General features: G+C 40.1%; 1 protein-coding gene across 1 annotated transcript in view; it reads right to left on the bottom strand.

Annotated features, from left to right (window-relative positions):
* Positions 1 to 23,436, bottom strand: part of Sh3kbp1 (SH3 domain containing kinase binding protein 1) — a 359,863-nt gene that overhangs the window by 58,593 nt on the left and 277,834 nt on the right. Inside the window, 3 exon segments of the mRNA XM_031370222.1 lie at positions 2,031 to 2,111; positions 5,483 to 5,534; positions 16,837 to 16,944. Of these exon segments, the coding sequence (XP_031226082.1) occupies positions 2,031 to 2,111; positions 5,483 to 5,534; positions 16,837 to 16,944 (241 nt within the window).

Raw genomic sequence — 23,436 nt, 5'->3', positions numbered from 1 at the left:
CTCAGATTAACCTCTGAGAATCTCATTGGCCAATAAGAAAGGACACTGCTCAGGAAATAGCTTGTTCAGGGATCTCTACACAGATTTTGAACTTGAAAGACAAAGTGGGACTTCTCAGATTGTGGGGCCAGTTTCTGCAGTCAAGGAGCTATTAGGAAGAGCTTGAATCCAGACCTGTTAGTCAAATTGGGTGTTGTTCGATGGCAGCTTTGCTTTTCCCATTCTCAAACTAGCCTTGCCTTGTATATGGTAGAAAAAGCATTAACCCACATTCTTACTAATAAAGACTGAACTTGATGTGGGGGGGGGGGAGGATGCCTCATTAAAGCACAGATAAAATTTCTGTATTTGTCTTTAGAACACCCTTCATTAGCAAGGGCAGGCATGAGACCATGTTGTTTGGGCACTCAGAATAAGTGGCAAAAACTTTTGGTGCCTTCTAGGGTACTATGAAGGCATCACTGAGATTGTCTTTACTGTATTTATAAAGAAACACACACCTAAACCGGGAATTATATGAACTTAGTTTCTGCCACACTAGGGCCCAAAAAGGAGGGACTAAGCTAAAATGTTAAGGAGAGCTAACTCCCTGGCTGTGCAATAGGAACAGTAACTTGCACGATGGCATGATATGGATTTTGGTGACTTCACAGGATGCTAAGACCCAGACACTCATTCTCTGAAGGGTCTATTGCTTCTGATAGGGTTTCTGCCTCCCTAATTCGCTGTGGCATAGGACAAGGACTCTGAGAGGAAGTTAGGGCTGTGTGGTTACTTGGTCAGGCAAGGAGAATGGCTGCTCACACACCCATCTATAAGTTAGTCAGCATGGGACAGGAGATGAAGTATCTTCATCACAAAGCCTAGCTCTAGGGTACAGATATTAGGGTCCTTCATGAGGACTATACACCTATATATAGTTATAGTCACAGCACATGCTTTTAGCAAAGAGTTGTTGATGGGGCATACACTGAATAGCAATTTTCCCCACTGATCTCTAACACAGGCTTGGCCTTCACAATGAGGTTCTAATGACTCAAATTTTACCTGCTCACCAAGAAAGAAAGAGGCATAGATCTTTAACAGCTTGCAATGTTGGCAAAACTTTCAGTAGGCTGATGTGAAATATTAAACTCCGCAATAAAATTTCATGAGGCCACCAAGGAGCACCTCCAGATAATTATATTCATTAATTCAGCATTTCTCTTGTGACTTCAAAATAACTGCTTTTTTAAAATGGAATTTGCTTGGCTTCCTGTTCATAATAACATAGCACTTTCCCATAAAAATGTGTGATCAATCAAAACTTGGCCACCTAGTAAAAGGAGCCCTCCACGGCATGCAGGTTTCTTTGGGAAAGACACACAGAGTGATGGGAATCAAGCACATTTGTTAACCTGACTGTGTGAGGTTTTAAGAGACCTCTCTGCCAATGGAATTTCTAAACTCTGTCTGACGACTATGAGACTGAGTTGCTTTTTCAGTATGACCATATTCCCCCACCCCCACCCCTCCAATATTCCTGGCCAGCAATATGTGTCTGTAATGCTATTAGCCAGAGTCAAGGACCCAGCAGTGACCAAGGATGAGGGCTTTCATTTGTCTGAATGGTAATTTCAGCAAGCCAAGACCACCTATCAATGATGCATGAACCCCTCCCCACAAGATACTGAGAAAAGTGGAGGAATTAGATAGAAAGCATCAGATATGAGCAGGACCTTTGATGAACTTACAAACCACCAACTTTCGGGTACAGGCAAGATGGCAATAGTAGACATATCATGGAAAAGCCCTAATATGTTCAATGACTGGGCTGGTTGGTTTTGCTTTGATGAAAAACTCTGTCCCTGTAAAAGTGCCACATAACCTATCATATTTCCTTCAAAATGAGATGTTGGGAAGCAATCAAAAGAAACCCGTAATCACCATATTCCAAAGAAAAAGCAAACTATGTGGGCAATCAGGACTAGTGCCACAGCAGCTTCACTGCTTGCTGTTCTAGATGTGCCAATGAAGAATTGATCTCATACCTTTCTCTTCTGTTCTGTTTGGAAGTGTTTCTGGTCTTTCAGGAGGAATCTTTTTAATTTCATGTTTTCTCTCTGTGGTACCTAGAAGGGAAAAGCTAATTGCAATCAGAAAATGTTTTCTGTATTTATTTAGTTGACACATCCACTTTTAAATATTTATCAAGTATAGCAAAGGCAATAGATTTTTCTCCCATGAAATGGCTGCTGGTGTTATGCAGATCTTAATTGTTCAGAAATATAGCAGAACTCATTTCTAGTCTATGTCATGAAATTGGCTTGCATAGCCAGCCGGATTATATGCCTATAAATTTGGCATTCAAGAGGCCAAGGCAGGATCACTACAAGTTTTAGGCCAACTACGGACGGACACACACACACACACACACACACACACACAGAAAGAGAGAGAGAGAGAGAGAGAGAGAGAGAGAGAGAGAGAGAGACTGTCTTTATAAAGAATTTGCATGCTTATAAATATTTAATTAATAAAACATCATTACTTTTTTAAATATTTAAATACTGCTTCCTTGGACATTAAAAGTCAAAGACCATGATAAAGTAAGCATGCAGAATGTGTAGAAATAATTTACTCATCAAAACGTATAAATAGGGGTTGGAGAGATGGCTCAGCAGTTAGGAGCACTAACTGCTCTTCTGAAGGTCCTGAGTTCAAATCCCAGAAACCACATGGTGGCTCACAATCATCCGCAATGAGATCTGACATCCTGAAGACAGCAATAGTGTACTTAATAAAAAAATATTTTTTTTAAAAAACGTGTAAAAAAGGAATCATAACAAGCATATTATATATTATAAATAAGAACAGGTTTCATAAGGATCTAGACTCCACCTTGTAAGAAACTAAGTATAGCCTAGAATTGTTTGCTAGACCTTGCATTGTAAGGTAAGGTCTATATTCCCTTGGTTGGAATGGGGCCAGCCTTGCAAATGTTTTGACAAGTAGTTGAAATAATTCCACCCTATTTCCAAGGTTACATTATGAGGCCATCTAGCTTACACTTTCTTTGCTGGGATACTGGACATCCATATAAGAGGTCATCTACCTCAGAGAAGCCATGTAAATATACTCTGGCCTGCAGCCCCTGCTAAGCCCGGACTCCCAGTCACTCCTGACATAAGTAGCAACACATGTGAATGAAGCAATCATCTTTCAGGTGGATACACCACCATCAGCTAGTTCAGCTTTCCAAACCACTGTCCCAGGCATGATGGAATAGAAACTAACCATTCTGGTCATGCGCTATTCACATTCTTAGCCCACAGAATCTATGGCTCTTTAAAGATCGTTATTTTATACCACAAAATTTGGAGTGGTTTCTCATTCACTAGCAATATCTAAAATATAGTTTTGAGGAATATGCAGGTTTGTTACAGTGGTTTTCCCTAAATCCTTTCTCTGTGTCTGAATTCTTCCAGTATTACATATTTCCCAATATATCACTTTACATTTCTCCTTTGCTCTTGTGGCTCGACACTGTTCCCTCACCTGAGGGCCTCATCTTTGCTATTGGCCTCAGGCATACAAGAGCACTGGGAACTAGCTAAGGCATAAAACAGTCCAAAGTACTCTCTGATAGACTTGGATAAGTACCTGACTGTCCACCTGACTGGCCCCATGGGTGTATCTTAGGCAATGAAATCAGAATTATGAGGCCCCAAGAGGTTAAAAAAACAAAAACAAAAACAAACCCCTGAAATTTCCATTAACACATACTTCATATGACAACCTTTAATGACAGTATACATTAAACACTGTTTCTGATTTATATCATTTACATATCTGGTTTCTTTTGGTAAAAGGAAGTTGATCACAATGAGAATATGAATATCTATGTATTTCCTCATTACAAAGCAATTCCCAAGATACTTCAGGATAAAAGAGCTGGAAGACAAATGCTGTTGTGCTTAACCCAGGAGAGAGTCATTGCAAATACAGTAAAATTGTTTTTAAAAGAATTTGTCTACCACCTACCATATAGTCTCATTTCTAAAGACAATTCTACTATCTGTAAGAATCTGGTCTTATTTACTGTATTCTAGGCTTCCCAATTCTCCAACTGCTCAGTTCGATGCCTTGGGCTCCAACTGATTACTAAGGCCTCTGGAGAAAAGGGTCTTCAGAGAAAAAACACACGACTAGTCTATTTTAATCTTAGCACAATATAATATTTATATAGCCAGAGCCACTAGGTGGCAAAATGAAACTGTTCAATGTTAGTGGGAATTGGGTGGAACAGGAGGTAGAATTAATACCCAATGCCAGGTCAATCTCTGTAAATCTTAATTAGACTCAAATAAATAAGAAAAGAAATATAATATTAAGTAGATTTTTCCTCTAAATTTGTAGTCCCTTAAAAAAAAAAACTTTGAAATTTTTTTTGAAAAAAAAAAATCACTTCTTAGTTGGAAGTCAGCCTGTACTTCATAGTGAGTTTTGGGCCATCCAGGGATAGAGTGAGAGGTCCTGTGTTTAAAAAACAAAATACTTCTTAATAAATGTGTAAAAAAAATCAAACCTGATCATTTATATCTATTCTTATGAGCTATACATATAATTGTGTATTTTTAAATTAAAAGCAGCCATAATTTTATTTTAGTTGTTTCTTGTCAAAATTAGTATGTACGTACATATATATCTTAGTGTATATTCACTGTGCAATATAATGGGCTTCACTGAAACACTTTCATACATGTATGTCATATAGTTTGTTTATCCCTTTCCTTCCTCAGTTTGTTAACAAACCGTTTGAATAGTCATTTACAAAAGGAATTTCTCTCTACAATTAAGTGTGACTATTATCAAGAGGCGTTCCATTGGGAAGCATGATCCATCATGTTTATGTATGAGAATCCACCACGCAGTGACATCATCACTTCTTCCTATATTATTTACCCCTAATATCTAAACTACACAGAATGAGTGAACTAGATTTTTGTTTTCAAGACTAGAAAATAATCAAGAGGGAAAGTCTCTATGGCTAGAAAACCATCTTTTTGTTGGGGGAAGTGAAGTAAGTGCAAATTTTGGCTAACCACATAGGACAGACAGTGAAAGGCCAGCAACTCTGTTCATATACAATGATGCAATCCCATGGGAAACCGGCCCTCAGGAAGGACAATAACTGGGTCTTTGCTCCTCAAAAGCAGATTTTTTTTTAAAGACCCAGTTCATTTTATAGTCTGCCCATTCTCTTTGAGAATCCCAATTTCTGCACTGTAGCAGAGACATGTTTTCGTGAAATGGGTACTTTCATTTGTTTGTGTCTAGGAAAAAAACAGCAGCTCATTTAAAACCTGCCTGCTGAAACCAAATCACAACCCCCAAACTAGCAGTCTGTGGATCCAAAAATCTTGAATTTTAACAAAGAAAATTTGAATTTGTGCAAAATAAAGATGAAGATTTTGTTTGCTGGACCTGAAAGGTACATTACCTGCCCCTTGTTTGATGACAGGAGCTGATGGAGGCGGCGGTTTCTTGGGTCTCTGAAAAATCAATCAAAATTCCACATGAGACTGTTGGCAAGCTGTAGTGTCACAGACAGACCACAGACATTGTTTTCTCTGTGCAGCATGGACAATTTAGAGAGCCTCTCCAAAAACACTGAGCAATTCTCTCTCGAGACACCAGCTTTCTTTTGGCACCTCTAAATAAACACTGAAGCAAATTCACTCAGCAAAACAAAACTCAGACCAACAAATGAAACACAACTTCCCCCTTCCTAAAGTTACAACAGCCTTCTAGAAAAGCTCAGTTCAGCAGAAATGGCCTGAAACCAGCAAGTACAATGGTGCCCCTAAGCTGAAGCCACATTTGCAATTAAGATTTAATCGACTGAATAACAAGTGGTTCAACAAGAGTGACCATGAAGACTCAAAATCAGATCTGATAGGGTGTATGGAACCTTCAACTAAATGCAGACTGAGAGAGTCTACTGCAGCCTGGCAAGTCATTCCCCACTCCACCCCCACCCACGCTGTCCCTGCTTTTGCCTCTTTTTATGCTGAGGAAGGTCATTTAGGAGATCTCTCATATAACAGTCATACCTTACAACATGTGCTAAATTGGAATAGATGTGGGTTTTTTTTGAAGTGGCCCACTATTTCTTTTTCTATTACACATTGTTACTCCATAGGTGATAGAAGTAGCAATGCAATCAATAGTATTCATCCCTGAACTGATTTCAGAGTTTGTGGGCTTTTCTTTGTCATCCAAGATTGACTATAGGAGGGAGATGGACAAAGATGAACTGACTAAACATTTCAGTGGCCAGAGAACACAGCCAGGCACCATCTTGTACTGTGATGCTAAGGGCAAGGGGAGAACCATCCAGTGTGAGAGCACTAAGGAAGGATGCGGGGAACTGAGAGGATGGGGGTAGATGTTTCACATCACTGTTGACACTCCTTACTCTCTCAGGCACCATATATTTGTGGTTCTAACAAACCTACAAAGAGTATCTTCTGGTTTCCAAAAATGTTGTAGTGTGACATTACCACAGGGACCACAAAAGGCAGACACCTAGCCCCTACTCTGGCTCACCTTTCTCTGACACGGTACTAGACTACAGAAAGAATAGGTTTCCAATAAAATCTAGAGTATACAAGACACACAAGAGCATGTGTTCTTGTCTTTATTTGTTTATGTGTTTTTATCCAAGGAGGGGGCATCATAGCTTCCAGGCTCTGGATCCAATACATTTTCAGCCTGATTAGTTACTGATTCCACCAAATCACTCTGAGTAAAGGCTATAGCATGGTAGGAAAGACAAAGGGTTCTGAAAGCTGAAGATCAGTACAAACCCTTTCTTATTAGATGATAACAAGCAATCTCACCTAGCTCTCCTTTTCTCACCAATACATGGCTATTAATATTGTTTTTCAACTTGGGAGGAGACAGTTTTGCAAGAATAATTAGCAATCTCTGACTTGGGTAACTCATGTAGCAACTCTATGAGGAACTGGTATCAATATGCCCATGTTGCTGTTGAAATAATTGAGAGAAGGTCATTTCCCAAGGTCACCAAGCTATTAAATGAAGCAACCTGTTAAATGGGGTAGAGGGGCCTGGGAGTAAGTCCCAGGGCTGTTTGACCTGCACCACACTGTTAACCACTATGAAGGCCCAGTTCTGGAGAACAGCCATGAGGCCGGCATAATAGCACACACACGGAATTTATCAGAGCACAGGCAACAGCATGATGGTCAGATTGCAAGGAGGAAATAGTTATCAAATTGCAGCTACAGCATGAGCTCACCTATGCTGTAACACACAAAAAAGTAGAAAGAGTGGAAAGAAGTATATTTAAAGTGTGGTTTCTGACTAGCAGGATTATGTGTGTACATACTTGGATATGTTTCCTCCTCAATATTTCCCTGTACTGTATGCATAAGTGCAGACAAATGTACTTTATTAGGAAAAAGCAAGCTGCTCTCAGGGCCTCCTGCCCTCCTGCCCTGCACTGAGTGGGTGTGTTTGTGACTCAGGCTCTCCCAATATTCTATTCCCTTTGTCAGCTTTTTCCAGTTCCCTATTAATTCTGTCCTTCTTCCTTCTGTGTCTTGGTATAAAGTAGTTTGAGAATGGATATATGTTTATCTAATGAAGTTATTGCTGAAACCTTGCCATTTAATCTTCCTTTACCTCAGGATTGGAGTTACTTGGTCATGAAACTAACAACACCCTATGGCCTAATTCTTCCCTGCCAAGTCCCAATAATGCAGATTCCTGGATGTCTTTCTCCATCCTTGCTGGTTTGAAATACTCTTAATTTTTAAAATGTTTTACTTATTTTGTGCATATGGTAATGTGCATGAGCTTGTACACTCATGCCACAACATGTGTAGGAAGATCAGAGGACAGCTTCTGGAGAGTAATCTCTGTGGGTTTTGGGGATCAAACTCAAGTTGTCAGGCTTGGAAGCAAGCACTTTTTCTGGCTGAGCCATCTCTCTGGCCCTAGTTTAAAATAATCTATAAACAATCTCACAGGAGCCTCTGTAGAAGAAGCTGTTACCCCAGAGACCTTGCCTCAAAATACATGGGAAAGAAAAGGTAATGACAATTACAAACTATCACACTTTCTGTGATTACTGGGCCATGTTTAAAAAAAAAAGCCAAAACCAAAACCTCTTGATGTGTAAGGTTTGGCCTGCAGCTGATACATGAAATGTTGCATGGAAGGAATGAGTGGAAGAAAAAGAAGAGATGAGAAAGGAGGGTGAGGAGAGGATGGAAAATTTTGTAATAAACAGACTGTGTGAAAAGTGGTCCCAGAAAGTATGCCTGTGAGTGCGGCAACAGGAGGAGGCAGGGGTCTGCATTTATGATGTGTGTCATGGCCACTGCAGAGGCAGTTAGGACACACATTTAAAAAGAAGGGCTAGTTTGCAAGCAGTGAGCTGTGTGTACTACATAGGTACTGGCCAGCAGAGGGAGTTTATTCCTCCCCCACGCCACCCCCACCAGCTTTTGGATTGAGTCCACTTTCTCAGGTTTCAGTAAGTTCAACTGATTACAATTACATCATTTCCCTCTTCCCTTTCTCCCTCCAAACCCTCCCACATCCCCCTCCTTGCTCTTTTAAGACCCATATGGCTCTAGACCACCTCTTCAAAACTTGGAAGTACTGCACATGGGCCTACTTTTATATTTTAATATGCCAAACTAGGTGACGAGAACAGAAAAAGCAGAGCAGCAAATCCCCAGAAAAAAATGTGGTAATAATAAACACAGCAGTTGCTGATTCTTCAAGAAATGGAGATGAACAGACCCAGAGTTGCTTTTCTTCAAAATGTTCACCTGTGGCTGGATGAAGGCAATGGCATGAGGAGCCCACCAGGTTCAGTAGTAGGTCCAGAGATCCTCTGTGGAGTTTAACAGCTACATACCAACTAGCTCCTTCAACTCAGGTGAGGATTTAAAGTCCTGCATTTTTAGAGTCAATCATTCTATCTATTCTCTCATCCCTCTCTCCATGGTGAAAGAACAAAACCCCAGTTCCAAACTTGGGTGGCTTTAGGCTGCTTGACTTCTAGGTAAGAGCTGAAAACAAAGCAGTGGATGTGGGGCCATGAGTTATAGGAGGAACCCCTTCTGCAATGGTGATGATGCTCAGGGGGACTGTGGCAATCAGGTGGTAGCAAAGGGGGTCTAGAAACCTTATTACTCACTGTCCAGGCATTGAGAATTTATTTTTAAAAAAACCAACAAGAAAATGCCAGTAACAATAAAACCCAAAGAGCCAACATTTCCTGATTTGTAGTAGAGTCTAAAAAGCTTCTGTGACCTCATGTATTTAGGGCACATATATCTAAGTATGTGTATGTTCACCTCTGACTGCATATGCTTCAAATGGAAATAACCTGTCATCCTTCAAAGGGCAAACCAGCTATATTTGATTATTACCATTACAGTACCAGGAAGGAAACAAATCTGAATGCTCCAGAGTATGGATAGCAGGAAGACAAACTGCTTCCTGCTGAAGGATTTCAAAACCGACTCTGCCCCTTGTTTGACAAGACTTGCCTGTTCCAACCCAAGGAGCTCGTTTGTCATCTGGCTCAACTGCTTTTTCCTGGCAGGAACTATAATCTGCGGCTTTGCTTTATGAGCCAGTTTATAGCTCCTCCCCTCCAAACCACTACGATATGCTTTGTTAAAAATAATCTGAGCACAGACCCTGATGGTTAATTAGATACAAGGAGATGGCTTAGCCAGTTTGATGTTGCCGTAGAAGAACACCTAAATCTGAGTAATTGATAAAGAAAAGAGGTTTATCTGGGTTCTTCATTTTGAAAGTCTAAGAATGTGGTGTTAGCTTCTGATGGACTTATAATAAGGGTTTTCTACTACTTCAACTCATGCCAGAAAATGGCAGGGGCAGAAAGTACAGGTAGAAGCAGCTCACATACAAGAAAACCTGAAGTATGGTGCCAGGATTGCAACCTATTTTCATGAAAACTAATTCAGTCTCAAGAAAATTAACCAGGTCTCTTCAAGAATATACTAATAAGGGGGGGGGACTGGGAGGAGTGGAGAGAGGGAAAACTGGTGAGGATGTAATGCATGATAGAATTAATCAGTTCATGAAGGTGATACCCCATGATCTATCTCTTTTTGTTTTGTTTTCAGTGGTGGGACTTGAACTTAGCACTTTGCAAATGCTAAGCAAGTATTCTACCACTGAGCTATAGTCCCAGTCCTAAGTACTCTTTAAAGATCTAGTCTATCTCAATACCATACACAGGCCACCAAGCTCCAACTCAAATTTGGACAGGGCTCAAGCCTATTTGAATCCTAATGCAGAATCAGGACTGGGTTAGGGGAACAAGTAAGCAAAGTGTAGCTCAGATTTTTAGCAACTTTGGACCTTAGAAAACATCTTCATGCATCAAGCTAAGCTGAGAGAGTGAAAAGGATACAAATGGATTTTTCCAGACCAGGGCACCCATCACAATTGTAGAGAAAAATGGGAGGCTCTGTCCTGCCATGATTGTGCCACCATATCTGGGAGAGCCACTACACTTTGAAAGCATGGAGCTAGGACAACAATCTGAGTGACAGTAATGTCTATAACTGCTCCTCTGTATCTTCCAGAGTTCAAACAACTAGCTGCACTGTCATCTGCACAGGAGATCCCCAGGGAACCCTTATATAACCTCCTCTTGGGAGAATCTCTTGCTGGTTTCCTATCTCAGTCTCTAGCCTCATTGTATGCATCTGTAGTCTCTCTTATGGTTGGCTCAATCACATGCATGGCCTATTAGGGTCATCTAGGCTCTGGAACAGAGATTCCTCCTAATAGGTTATCTCAGCACACCCCTTCATTCCATTCAACCCACCCTGCAAGTAAGAACTTAATTATATATCTGGATCCCATGTCTAGTGGAAGGACCTGGGCATCTCTTTGTCTAGAAAGTGGAATGTGACAGGAGCCAGCTTTATGGATCCCCTCTCCCTTCTTCCTTTTCTTTTATACTAGTACAAAAGGGAACAATGAACAGGAAAGGAAGCGCAGAAGAAAAAGCAGGCACATTTGACACAAGACCAAAACACAATCCTATTTATCTACCAATTTTATACCTTATACACTATTAGTGATAATGAAGGAGAAGCTTGGGGTACCAGCTCAAAGAAGTTCTAACTGGAAAATGAAATATCAGTCCTATAGATAAGGATATGACAAATGAGATGTTCAACTGGAAGAGCATAGGCTGTAAATACTGACAGGGAAGGAAGAGGTGATACCATCTGGGTGGCCTGGGGAAAACCCACTGAGGCTATATCAATAGGCCAAACTTAGGTGACATAAACAGCTTGATAAGCTCAATTCCTGTGTATGAGACTACCCAGAGAAACTAAATACATGAGACAGATATGTTGTAAGGGGAGTATTTTCCTAAAACTGGTTATTTGGGAGCATATATTTATTTTTTTTAACTTATTGGCCACATTTAGAACTTAGAAAAATTATAAAAGATCTCTGAGGGCTGATGGACATGCCTAGGAATGAGAAACATATTGGCTAAGATCAAATTTATAAACTGGGTTGTCATTATATGGGAGCTCCTAAGAACTTGGCAAAGAGAAAAGTAGTCAGAAGTAATGCTATAAAACTCATCTGTGGTAGATTAAGCATCATGGAAACTCCTTTCATATAAAAGTTTGAAATCTGCAAAGTTGCCTGATCTAGAACAAATTGATGAGGGTATAGAGTCACAGAGCTATAACTGAGAATTTGGGAACTCAAAGGATTGTATCAGAGTGCCTAGAGGTTGGTATGAATTGGAAGGATCTGTTCAGTGGTTATTTTAAAAGATCTTTTCATTCACTCATTCCTTCGTTCATTCATTCTCTGCCTGCCTGCCTGTCTGGGTGTCTGTCTGTGTCTCCCCCAGCCTCTCACACAAGTGTATACACCTGTGCAGTCACATGGAGTCAGAAGAGGTCTGTGGGTGTCTGCTGGCATCGCTTTCCACCTATTCCCTTTGAGATGTAGTCTCATGTTTGCTTGGATAGGTTGGAAGCCAGCAACCTCTGGAGTCCCTCTGAGAATTGGAGTTCTGGGCATGTAAAAGATGCCTGGCTTAATTCTGTCTGTTTTGGTTGAGACATGGTTTCATGTATCCTAAGCTGAGTTCAAACTCAATATATAGCCACAGATGAACTTCTGATCCTCCTGCCTCTATCTCCTGAGCACTGGGATTATAGGTGTGCAACACCTCACCCAGACTATGTAGTGTTGGGGATCAAACTTAGGACTCTGCATTCTGGACAAGCACTATGCCAATTGATCTGCAATCCCAGACCCTGGTCAGTGGTTAATATGGAAAAAAAAAAAAGGAAAAAACATTGCTGTCAAAGCCAACAGAATAGTGCTCTTGTAACAATTAGGTTTAGCTGAACTCAGCATATGTCTCCCTTGGCAAACCTTCTTCCATATGTGAAGAGGGCCTCAAGCCATACCTGCCTGGCTTTTTCTGAGAAAAGTTCACTCCTCTCATATAGGCTCTTTGCCTTCCCAGAGAAATCTGGAGTTGTAGTAGTAGTAATAGTAGTAGTAGTAGTAGTAGTAGTAGTAGTAGTAGTAGTAGTAGTAGTTGTTGTTGTTGTTGTTGTTGTTGTGAAACCTGGATCCTAAGAAATTAGACCCACAGTGGTGGGGGCAAATGCCTAGGGCAGGCAGAACCATGTCTTCAAGACTGGCTAGCACTTCTCAGTTCCTGTTGCAATTAGTAAGCTGGCAGCCTGCTGCCTGTGTAAACCTGGGAGTAGGCAAAGTGAGGCTGACTCACAGTGGCAGAGACAGACATCTTCAGGGCAGGTTTCTAAGTCCCTGTGGCTGAGAAGCAAGTGTTTCACTGTAGTATATTCACTAGGGAAACCCTTGGGGGAGCCTTTGAGGTATCCATTTGGACATGGCATCAACTCCAAAGAGCCTTTTCAGGGAACATGCACTAGAATGGCCCTGCAGCTTCTGGTGATCTGCCTTCTGCTCTTAGAAGGTACACAACCTGAGATGTTCTCGAAACACTACCCTTCAAAGGACAGTCTTTTCAAAGATTGATCCTAACCTTTGTCTGTTTCTAATGGCATCAGGATACTGTTCCTGCTATTCTAAAAATCAGTCCTAGCTCCCTGTTACACTTCACTAGCAATGACAGTGCATACACCTTGCTTCATTAGAGCTCTCAGAATATTTCATCTTTCCATCCTGATGTTCAATTGTACTGTCAAGGCTCAAAATAAACAGAGATTGCATCTAGGTTCTCTCCTAAATAGCTTACATAATTGCTTTAAAATATGCACCATGAGATCAATGAGCATTCTCTCCTGGAATAACTTGAGAAAAAGCCACAGAATGCTTGTCATGCTGGAGAGACAATCTGCTGAACATTCTCAGGAAGAAAGTCCAGCAGGAATTGCAAAGGGCCTGATGGTAACTCTCTTGAGTCCACATCCTGGCAGAAAAGATGCCAGACTCAAAACCATGACCTGATGATGCCTGCTGAGTCAAGAAGCCTGCTGTGGAAGACTTGTCTATCCTGATCATTGCAGACTGTCCTCTTTTCTGGGTGAATGACTGTAACCCCAGTCATTGGCGAGACAAGATGACATCTGCTGAAATTGGTGGCAGAATGTTTTAGACACGATAACCCACACAGCATCTTCATGTTAATAATTCTAATCACCTTTATACTGTCAATTCAGCAAGTGGCAACTCCTGGCCTGACCATATTGTCACCAACTCTCCACTATTCTAGGTGCAGCAATGAAGGGTGGCATAGCAACGGGTGCACAGCTATCCCATTGGTTTTGTAAGCCAGAGGGGATGAAAAATGGATTTTCTACTTTGAAATTTCAAAAAAACCTAAATGTCACATTAGATAATACCTTTTCAGCTATCTGAAAATTACTTTTCAGTTATCTGACAGGAATGACTATTGTATCCCTAAAACTGAGTTTTCTGCTTTGTGAGGATGAAGTTTAAAAAAAGAGATGATGGCGGCTTGTCTGAGATTGCAGAGATGCCCATGGGCCTCTACAAAATATGCACACCTCAACAAGGAGGCCATGCCATGTCCTCTCAGCACTAACAATTTCACTCTCCTGTGGAAGTTACTTCCCTTAATATCTTATGTAACAAAGAGCTTCTAGAACAGTACACTACAGATAGCGTCTGTCTCGTGTGAGTGAATTCATGGTCCCAGCAAAATAAGACCAAGAATTTAAAGGCAGAGCACCACAACAGAGCCAACTTCAGGTTTTCCTTATTTGTTAGAAAAAATGGTCTAGTGTTTACCTTAGTCTTCAAAATAATGTTCCTGTCACCATAAAAATGATAAACTATATGAAGGAAGGCATATGTTACTTAGCTATAGTTAATCATTCCATGATGTAAATACACAATAACCTTTTAGAATCTGTGTTTGAGTGGTTACATGTTCCCTATGGACACAGAAATTCACTGGTACTATGGTCCTTTATATAATGGCATACTGCTTATACATAACCTAAGTTCTTCTTCCTATTTACTATAAAATCACATTCAGATTACTAATAAGTGGCTGTTACAGGGTATTGTTAGGGAATGATTCTTAAATTTTGTATATGTTCATAACAAACAAATTTTTAAAACCTTTTCAGTCCATGGCTGCTTCAACTACGGATATGGGGGTCTGTGGATACTTCAAAACATCATGTTACATGGTCAATACCTGCAATTTGATCTTTCAGCTTTCCTTTAAAAAACGGCAAATCCTACTGCCTCCATCTGAAATAATTAGATAATAAAACCTAGCAGAGTAGCAGAAGGAGGAGACTCACAACAAAGGATTTTCCAGACTCAAAGATGGGTGAAGAAGGCTACCACAAACTGTGTGGATGGACCCGTACGCCACTCACTGAGGCCCAGCCACAGAGAGAATCCTTCAGAAAGCCTTGCAGGCCAGCCCTGCTACCCAACTCTGAGTCAACAAGGACAGCAACTGTATGCTTCATCTCTATCTACCATGAAGGCCAGCCCAGGGAAAAGTTTCCAAAAATACTGAGGGAATGACTGAAAACACAAACATAATTGTCAGGCAACAGATCCAGGAAAAATATGAGAAATAGCATGAAGAGTGTGTGATTCTTTGCTTGGTTATCTCTATAAATGTATTACACATGTCACTGGGTATCTTTTTAATGGTTACTCATCAAAACTCTTAGCCTCACTTAGATTCCCAGGGAAATTAACAAAGATATCAAGATACTGAGTTGATTTGGTCAGCTGAAGCAAAAAGAACCAGAGTTACTATTTTAGCATTACATCATAGTTGTGGCTAGTTTCCCCCTACCCTTACAGATAGTAATTATAACTACTAGAATGGTTAATGTGTACAAGAAAATTTATCTACTACTGGATACACTTTGAGGTATCTTCCAAAATTATGCCCTTAGATCATCAAATGAGTTTGAAATCCAAGGCCATGCTTTTAATAAACTTTAATAGCTTGCTTTCTTAGACTGTTTATGTGAGGAATATGTTGTAGTCTATATACCTCAATACCTCTTGGTATCTGAACCAGAGCTCTGGAGAGTCTAAATCCTGCTTCTTCAGGCTTTTTTGGAACCTTGATGCTCAAAGTGTGATCAATGGACCAACAGTGTCAACATTACCTTAGAGTTTGTTAGAGATGCTGGAACAATACTACCTTTTAAAATCCATCCATCCATTCATCTAAACAGCATAGATACCATTAATTGGTGGTGTGGCAAACTACCAGCACTGTAGCTATCCTTACCATATATCATCTCAGGAATGGTGATGTGTCAAAGTGGATGTGATGGTTAATATTGCCAATTTGGTGAGATCTACAATCACTTAGGAGACAATCCTCTAAGCATGTCTATAAGGAAGTTTCCCTTTAGTTCTTGGCATGCCCTATGACCAGTTGTTGCTATGATGGACTATAATCTCTAACTGTGAGCCAAAATAAACCCTTTCTTTCATAAGTTGTACTTGTCAAATACTTTGTTACAACAACCAGAAAGGTGAATTAATACCTCAGTCAGGTTTAGCCTGATCCAAGAACAGAACCCTCCCTGGATCTGAAGAGGCTCTAGTCCAGAAATCAGGCAAAAGTTCAGTAAAATGCTGTGAGGTACAGAAGGGCTAGGTGGATGAGATCAAACAGCTGTCCCTTCATACTGTAAAGAACTTCCAGTTCTCACTATTTTTTGTTACATCATTAGCAGAGAAACAATACACGAGGAGTAAGGCAAACAGAATGGGTCATCTAAACAGCATCCATCATCGAACCAGTTCCCACAAAGAAAGAGACAACCTGGGTGAGACGTATAAATATGCATTTAAGTATATGTATACACATATGCAAATATAACATAAAATTAGCAAGCTGTGCTCTCCATTCTTAGTCTCAAAATATAATTTTCAGCAACTTTAAATATTGGCTACTTCAGCATCCCCAAGGACCATGCTATATAAAACAGGAGGTATTTTCTTACTATGTAGGACATCCAGGGTTCTGGCAGCCTTCCTGAGAATTTCACTGTGCCAGGTACTGCTTAAAGTACTCTCTATACATTACACTCTGGATAACATTCACCAGCTGGTATGATGAGCTTGTCCTAAGGCAGCAAGGGGCTCAGAACCCAAGCCCATTAAACATTTAAATGTCACTGCTCTTTTATTTTATACCAAAAGATCTCTACTTCCTAAGTCTCATCATGGAAGCCACAATTCTGACAGAGAGACAGTGAGCTCAAAGCCAGGGAGACTTACATTCCCTTCCTTGTCAAAGTCCGGTGGAAGTAACTTCACAAAGTTGTCAGGAAACACTCCTCGTCTGCCATTGAGCTCTCCTTCCCACCAGCCTACATCGATGCAGTCCTAGAAACAGCACAATAGAAAGTAAGACATGGGGGGATATGGAAGAGTAGAAGAGTAGAAGCTTTTTTTTTTCTTTGCTTTGTGGTACTGGGGATGGAACCTAGGGACCTATAGGTACTAGGCAAATGTTCTACCTTTCAGGTACATGCTTAGCCCAAGGAATCCATCCCTTCAGGGTGCTAAATTTACTAATTTAGCATTGAATTCCAAGTCAGGAGGGATAATACATGCTACCCACTAGGATTCAAAGCTCAGCTGGCATTTCAAATGCTCTGAATCTAGTCCTTCTTTTGTTTGTTTTTAACTTCATTTTGTTTGTTTGTTTTTGGAGACTGGATCTCATGTAATTCAGACAGGCCTTGAATTATTGATCCTCTTGACTCTACTTCATAAGTGCCAAGATCTCAGGTGTGTGTAAGCCACCATGCCCACCTTAAAGTTGCCTTTTTTATTTCCTTAAAGATGAGAGAATATGCATTTTTTTCATATCAATTTTACTGAAATAACAGTATTTCATTAATTGCAAAGGTGGCTTAGAAAACACCACTTATACAAACATCCTCTTTGATAGATAACCACAATGCTTGTCAAACTTAAAAAGGGCTTTGTGACAGCCACCAAGAATAAGAAGAAAAATGTTACATTTTACTCGAGTTCATTAGCATACAGGTCTCCTTCACCTTCTTTTGATATCAACAGGGCACAGATGTGTCCATAATGTAGTCACCATAACCTAGTCATTCATTTACATCTCTTTGAATATTTTCTATTCCATCCACCCATTAAATGCTACGTCAATAGCTATTTGCGCTGTACACTACACCAGTAGTTGTGTAGACGATATTGGGCAAAGCTTGCAAGAGCTTCACCTTTTCTAGGCTACCATCCTGAAACACGTAGGCATGCAACCTCAGGCCACAGAACCACTCTCCAAGTCTTTCTTCTTTGCAAATCATTGGAAGTAAACTCCTCTAGATCCTTTGAGTACAATACCATTTTTTGATCTAAACCAAGACTCAGCCTATAGCAAAGACCCCTATTGCTTTCCAGAGCATGTACAAGACACACACCACTGTCAAATAAGTATGATACCCTTGAATAAAAATAAAACTGCTAATGTCTAGGTGAACCCAAAGTGAGTGAACATTTTTCAGAAAGTGCTGGCAACACACCTTTAAAAGTTGTACTCAAATTAAGTTGATGGTCAAGAAAGAGAGGGAATCCTGCTCAGGGGCTGTGGAGATACTCCATCATCCTCTAAAACAGGGACAAAGACAAGAACTAGAGGGCCATGGATTTGTGGTTCAAATGTGTCTTGCTAAAGTGGACATTCCAACAAGGTGGGCTACATATCGTTTTTTTTACCTTTATGCTCCTTAGCCCCTTGCACAATGGTCCCTCATGATGAATATGCACTTTGATGAAGACTCCAACTCAGATCTGTAACCTCTTGCAGTCTGATGTTTAGATTATGCAGATAATTTGGTGAAATCATCCTCTTCCCCTCCCTTGTGATATTGGTTTCAAGGGAGAAGTCTCCCTTTAAAAGACAATGCAGATTTACCCAGAGCAAAACAAGGCTTCAAAACACTTCCAACAAGAGAGAATGCTGATTTTTCTGGAAAACTAATAAGTCTGGGTAAATAGTTTGGTTCTGTCCCTTGTTATGTCACCCTCTAAACAATCTAGCATCAGTTCCCAAAGAAGAGAATGTGGTAGCATGGCTTAATGGCTTCTGAGGACATGACAAATATTATCAATGACACCAGAAAACCTTACAAAATAGGCAAGGGGGTGGAATTTCTTTATCATGAATCAATCCTTAGAAATTAAGTCCAATCCTTAGAAATTAAGTCTTTCAATCCTGCTTCTAAGGATATTCCTAGAACATTTCCTCCATCCTCTCTTTCTGCTTGTGCCCTTAACTTCAAAACTCAGCTTGAAATGTACCATTAGGCAGGTAAATATGATGACTATCTTCTTTTCCTTAACACTTGGTTCTGTGTTAATTCACACTTCACCGTACTCCATTCAACAAATATCTATTAAGTGCAAAAGCACATTAAAGTTCTGTAGGTACTAAACTTTAAACATGCAGTCTCATGATACCTATTCCCAGAGCCTAGAGATGCATGTGGAAAACAGACATGCAGTATCCCACGGTGGCATTGGGGTAATAGTTCTTAACCATATGCTCTGGTATGAAAATCAAAAAACAAAAACAGGATTCATTATCAGGTTTTCAAATCATCTCAAAGTTTTGTATGTAAGAAGGGTTTGCTTATGTGAGGACTGGGCTTTCTTTCTCTTTCACTTTGGCTCATCTGATACTGAATCATATCCATAAAGCCATGCAAATATTGATTAGTGCTATATTTCTTTCAAAGTTCCTAAATGGTATAAAAGCATTTTTTTCACTTCAGCTTCAATCAAACAGTACCCCAACAATCATTTTATTTCTTGTGTGAGAAAAAAAATGTAATATTCAAGAACCAGCATCACTTGAGAACTCAAGCATCTCTACTTGGGGAAACCAGTACATAACAATGACATGTTTATCATGTCTTCCAGTGGCAAATGGGTTCAATGGTTTCAGTGGGTTATCTAAACTCTGTTCCCTAAAGGAAATGCTAACATATAATTATCATGTAATATAAAGCAAGAGCCAGAAAGCACAAAGGACAGACACAGTATGTCTATTGTTCTGATGAGTATAAGGAAAAAAAAATCCACGGATGAGATCAGCAGAGACACAAAAGAAAACTGCCAAGGTGGCTGGAGATGAAGGAGAGCCAAGGAAGGAGGCTACTACAGAACAGACATCAGGTACAGGGTTAAATATGCAGAGTGGGTTAGTGATTTACAGACAAACAAAGCATTTTCCTCTAGCAATGAAGCTAACTTTACAAGAAATTGGGGTTGGGGGTGGAGGGAACTGATGGAAAAGTGACAAGTGAAAATAAGTTCTTTACCATACAGCAGACAAAAGAACTAAGTTTTTGATGGAAGTGATGAAGAGAGAATTATTCATATGAGGACTGTACTTCCAGAAGTATAAAACAGCAGAGAATTCTATTTATTTGAGGACCTAAAATGTACAAGATAGGAGAGTAATTCGGGAGTAAGAGAAAACCATCTTGTCCTTATGGGACTCTCAAGCTTAGAGCCTCACAGGAGAAGCAGACACAGTGAACCCAAACATCAAGCGAACACTGTCCTGGAGGTTTGGCTGGATTTAAAAATAAGTAGGAAGCTGGGAAGTCTTGGGAATGGGTGCAGTGAGAAGTGAGGTCACAAGAAGGTTAATGGCTGGATCACTGAGTGTGAAGAAATGGAAGCAAGAGGGCAGGAAGCTGATCACAGCAGTGAACATCCAAGAACTGGAGCTGAGTACACAGACCAGAATCTACAGCAATTATCTGAGAGTGGAGTCAATGTGATTCCTAGGAGTGACAGGGACAGAATAGAGAAATGGACAGTCAACAACTTATAAGTCCAAAACATCTTCAGGGTGAAAGTGGTTATGTCCTCAAAGCAAGAACCTAGTGAAGTGAGGAATACAGGCAGTAGCTGACCATTGAGGAAAGAAACAATGTGACCAAAATACTGTAATTTCTTTCCAAACCCGAGGCACCACTAATAATGAAAACAGGCATAAACCAAGATGCCAGTCACTCTAGCAGATTCTCAGTATCTAAGGAGGAGAGAAAGGGCAGCACAGGCCTGTGAATGAAGCAGATGGTAGAAGGGAGATCAAGGACAGCCACCATCAAGTGTGGCCCACCTGTGCATCCCAGTATAGCTATAAACATAGTCCAGTGTATTTGTATGTGACAGTGTCATGTCACCATGTCAAAAGGTTGGTCCCACAGGATAGATAAAAGCTTCTGGAAAAAAATGATGTTCAGTAATAAGCTCTACTGGCATCAAAGAAGTGGCAGGAAGAACTGAAGCCTTAGGAAGAGAATGAAAAGATATTCTATTTCTGACAAAGAATGTTCACTCTTCCATGATTAAGCCCTCAACAGAATGTCAAAAATGGTTTGTCTATTTCTCATAGCCAGGCAGATTATCCAGTAGAATAGGATATTCTTCTTCATGAAATGCAAATGCTGACTTCTCTTATAAGTACAACAGAACTGAGTCTTAGGAATGTTACAGCCTAGTGCTATGCTTTGGGTTAGCTGCATATCACAAAAAAGGAAGACATGCTAGCATACAAACTTGCCATGCCATATTTTGTCTGATATGTTTTTAAATTTTTGAATTAAAATAGGATTCTATAGTTTTCCCCTTTCCTTTCTCTCTCCAGCTCCTCTTGGGCATTTTAAATGGAACAAGAGAGATGACAGTAAATAAGCCATGTGGTACAATAAGAGCTCTCTACATCTATTTCTTGTTACATAAGATCTTTGTAAAGTCCAGTGCACCATGGCTGTTGTAATCATTACTGGGATTTTATAGACTGGCCTAAATATCTAAGGGATAATATAGCCATAACACTCCTTGAGACAAGGTCTTACATGGTCCAGGTTAGCTTCAAACTTAGTATATAGCTGAGGATGGCCTCTTGATCCTCCTGCTTCAAACTCCCAAGTGCTAGGATTATAGGTTTGCACTACACCACCTGATACACATAAAACCGGGGATTAAATCCGCAGCTTTGTGAACAATAGGTAAGTGCTCTACCACCTCCCAGCTAGGACACATCTTTAATTAAACCCCCATGCTATTACCTTGCGAAGCCCTGCCACTCACACCATTTCTGAGCACTGATACACCATTCTTACTCCCTTCTTTCCGTGATGAACTAATTCTAGACCCTGGCAAGAACTTATTCTTGGAAGGGGTACAAAGGGATGAAAGCCAAGGCCCTAGGGTGTGTCTGAAGAAGGAGGCTATACCCAGACTTTAGTATCATGCCTCAGTCTGATCAGTGATGCCAGCACAGCCCCGGGGAACCTGGATGAAGCACTTTAGTGCTCTACCTAGTTATTGTGCCAGGGACCAGCTGAGAGCATTAGAGACAACTTGTTGCCATAGTGAGGTCCATCTGAGCAGGAAGTAGAAATGAGACTTGATATATTTACCTTGGGCTAGTCACTTCGAACCTTGAAAAAAGACAAATTTGCAACCTGGTTTGTAATCTGATTAAAAGAATATAGTATGATCTCATCTTTGTTTAAAGTGCAAAGGGATCTATCAGACAGATGGCTTTCAAATCTGGCTGCAGATTAAAATTATTTGGGAATTTAAGTGCCCAAGGCCTAGGCCAAACCCCACATCAATTACATCATAACTTGGAAAAGGAGAACACAAAAAATCTGTGCTTTTCAAAAAGTTCCTGGGGAATTCCAAAGGTAAGTAGAGAAGTGGCTTTCTTGTTTGAGGATTTTTTTTTAAATGTCAATTCAGATTTTAAAATTCTGGGGCAAGTTTAAGATCCAGGATGTCAAAGAGTTTCCAGAATGCTTGACTGCTGCTATTTTGTGGATATACGCTGAGTTCTCAAAATGGGTAAACTTTTTCTTCTTTTTCTTTTCTTTCTCTCTCTCTCTTTTTCTTTTAAAGCAAAGATCCATCTTCACACCGCAGCCACCAAAAACCCAGTAGAGTGTATGGGTTTCAGCTCTGGCTAAATGGATAAACAGGTGGATGGACTAAACTTTCTTTAAAATGTTTTTTTTTCTATACCTCTCAATTGTCATTTTGTTAAAATTTAAGTCGTTAATTTTTTTGAGACATTATACTAGAAGTACTGTATTTATATCATTTCAACCCCTCTAACTCCTCTTATGTTTCCACCCCCTCTCAAACTCACAACCTCTTCTTTTGAAATTATTATTGCTCTATACATATGTGTACATACGTGCAGATACACACAGCCTACTGGTACATGTGCAACAGAATCCCTACACCTAAGGCTGAGGGAGCATTGCACAAGAGTGATCAGGAATACTGTAAGAGCCAGAGGACATGGATGCCTGCCGTTTGATAATATATATTTGATATAGCAAGAGAAGTTGTACCCATAAAATTTCAACAATATGGTTGCCTAAATAACACTTGCACAATGGCAACACCAATTAATATGCCTGTGTTGGAAATTCCACAAGGCTTGCTACTAGATGAAGAGCAACAGGCAATCAATGGCTCCTGAGAGCAAGGTCATCAGTTTTCTTCAGGAATAAGTCACTAAGTGGTCTGCCCTGAGCATGTGTACATTTCCATTTTCTGACGATAGAAGTGGGATCAAGTTAAATAGAAACAGGATAGTACCCTAAGGTAAGCTTTACCTATATATTTAGGCTTACTGATCTTTATTTAATTTTAAAGTATCCATAGTTACAGAAAAAAAAAGAAATACTTAAAAAGCATCCTCGAAAGATAAGAGCACATTTTCTCAGAAATTATAAAGGTCTTGTTTGCGTTCAAAGGGAAATATGCAGCTTAGAGAATCATATTGTCAGAATGCAAAAGTGAGAACAGATT

The sequence above is a fragment of the Mastomys coucha genome, chromosome X, assembly GCF_008632895.1.
Source record: "Mastomys coucha isolate ucsf_1 chromosome X, UCSF_Mcou_1, whole genome shotgun sequence".
In the NCBI taxonomy this organism is placed as follows: Eukaryota; Metazoa; Chordata; class Mammalia; order Rodentia; family Muridae; genus Mastomys; species Mastomys coucha.
The sequence above is the reverse complement of the archived record's forward strand: the minus strand, read 5'-3'. Positions and strand labels throughout refer to the sequence as shown.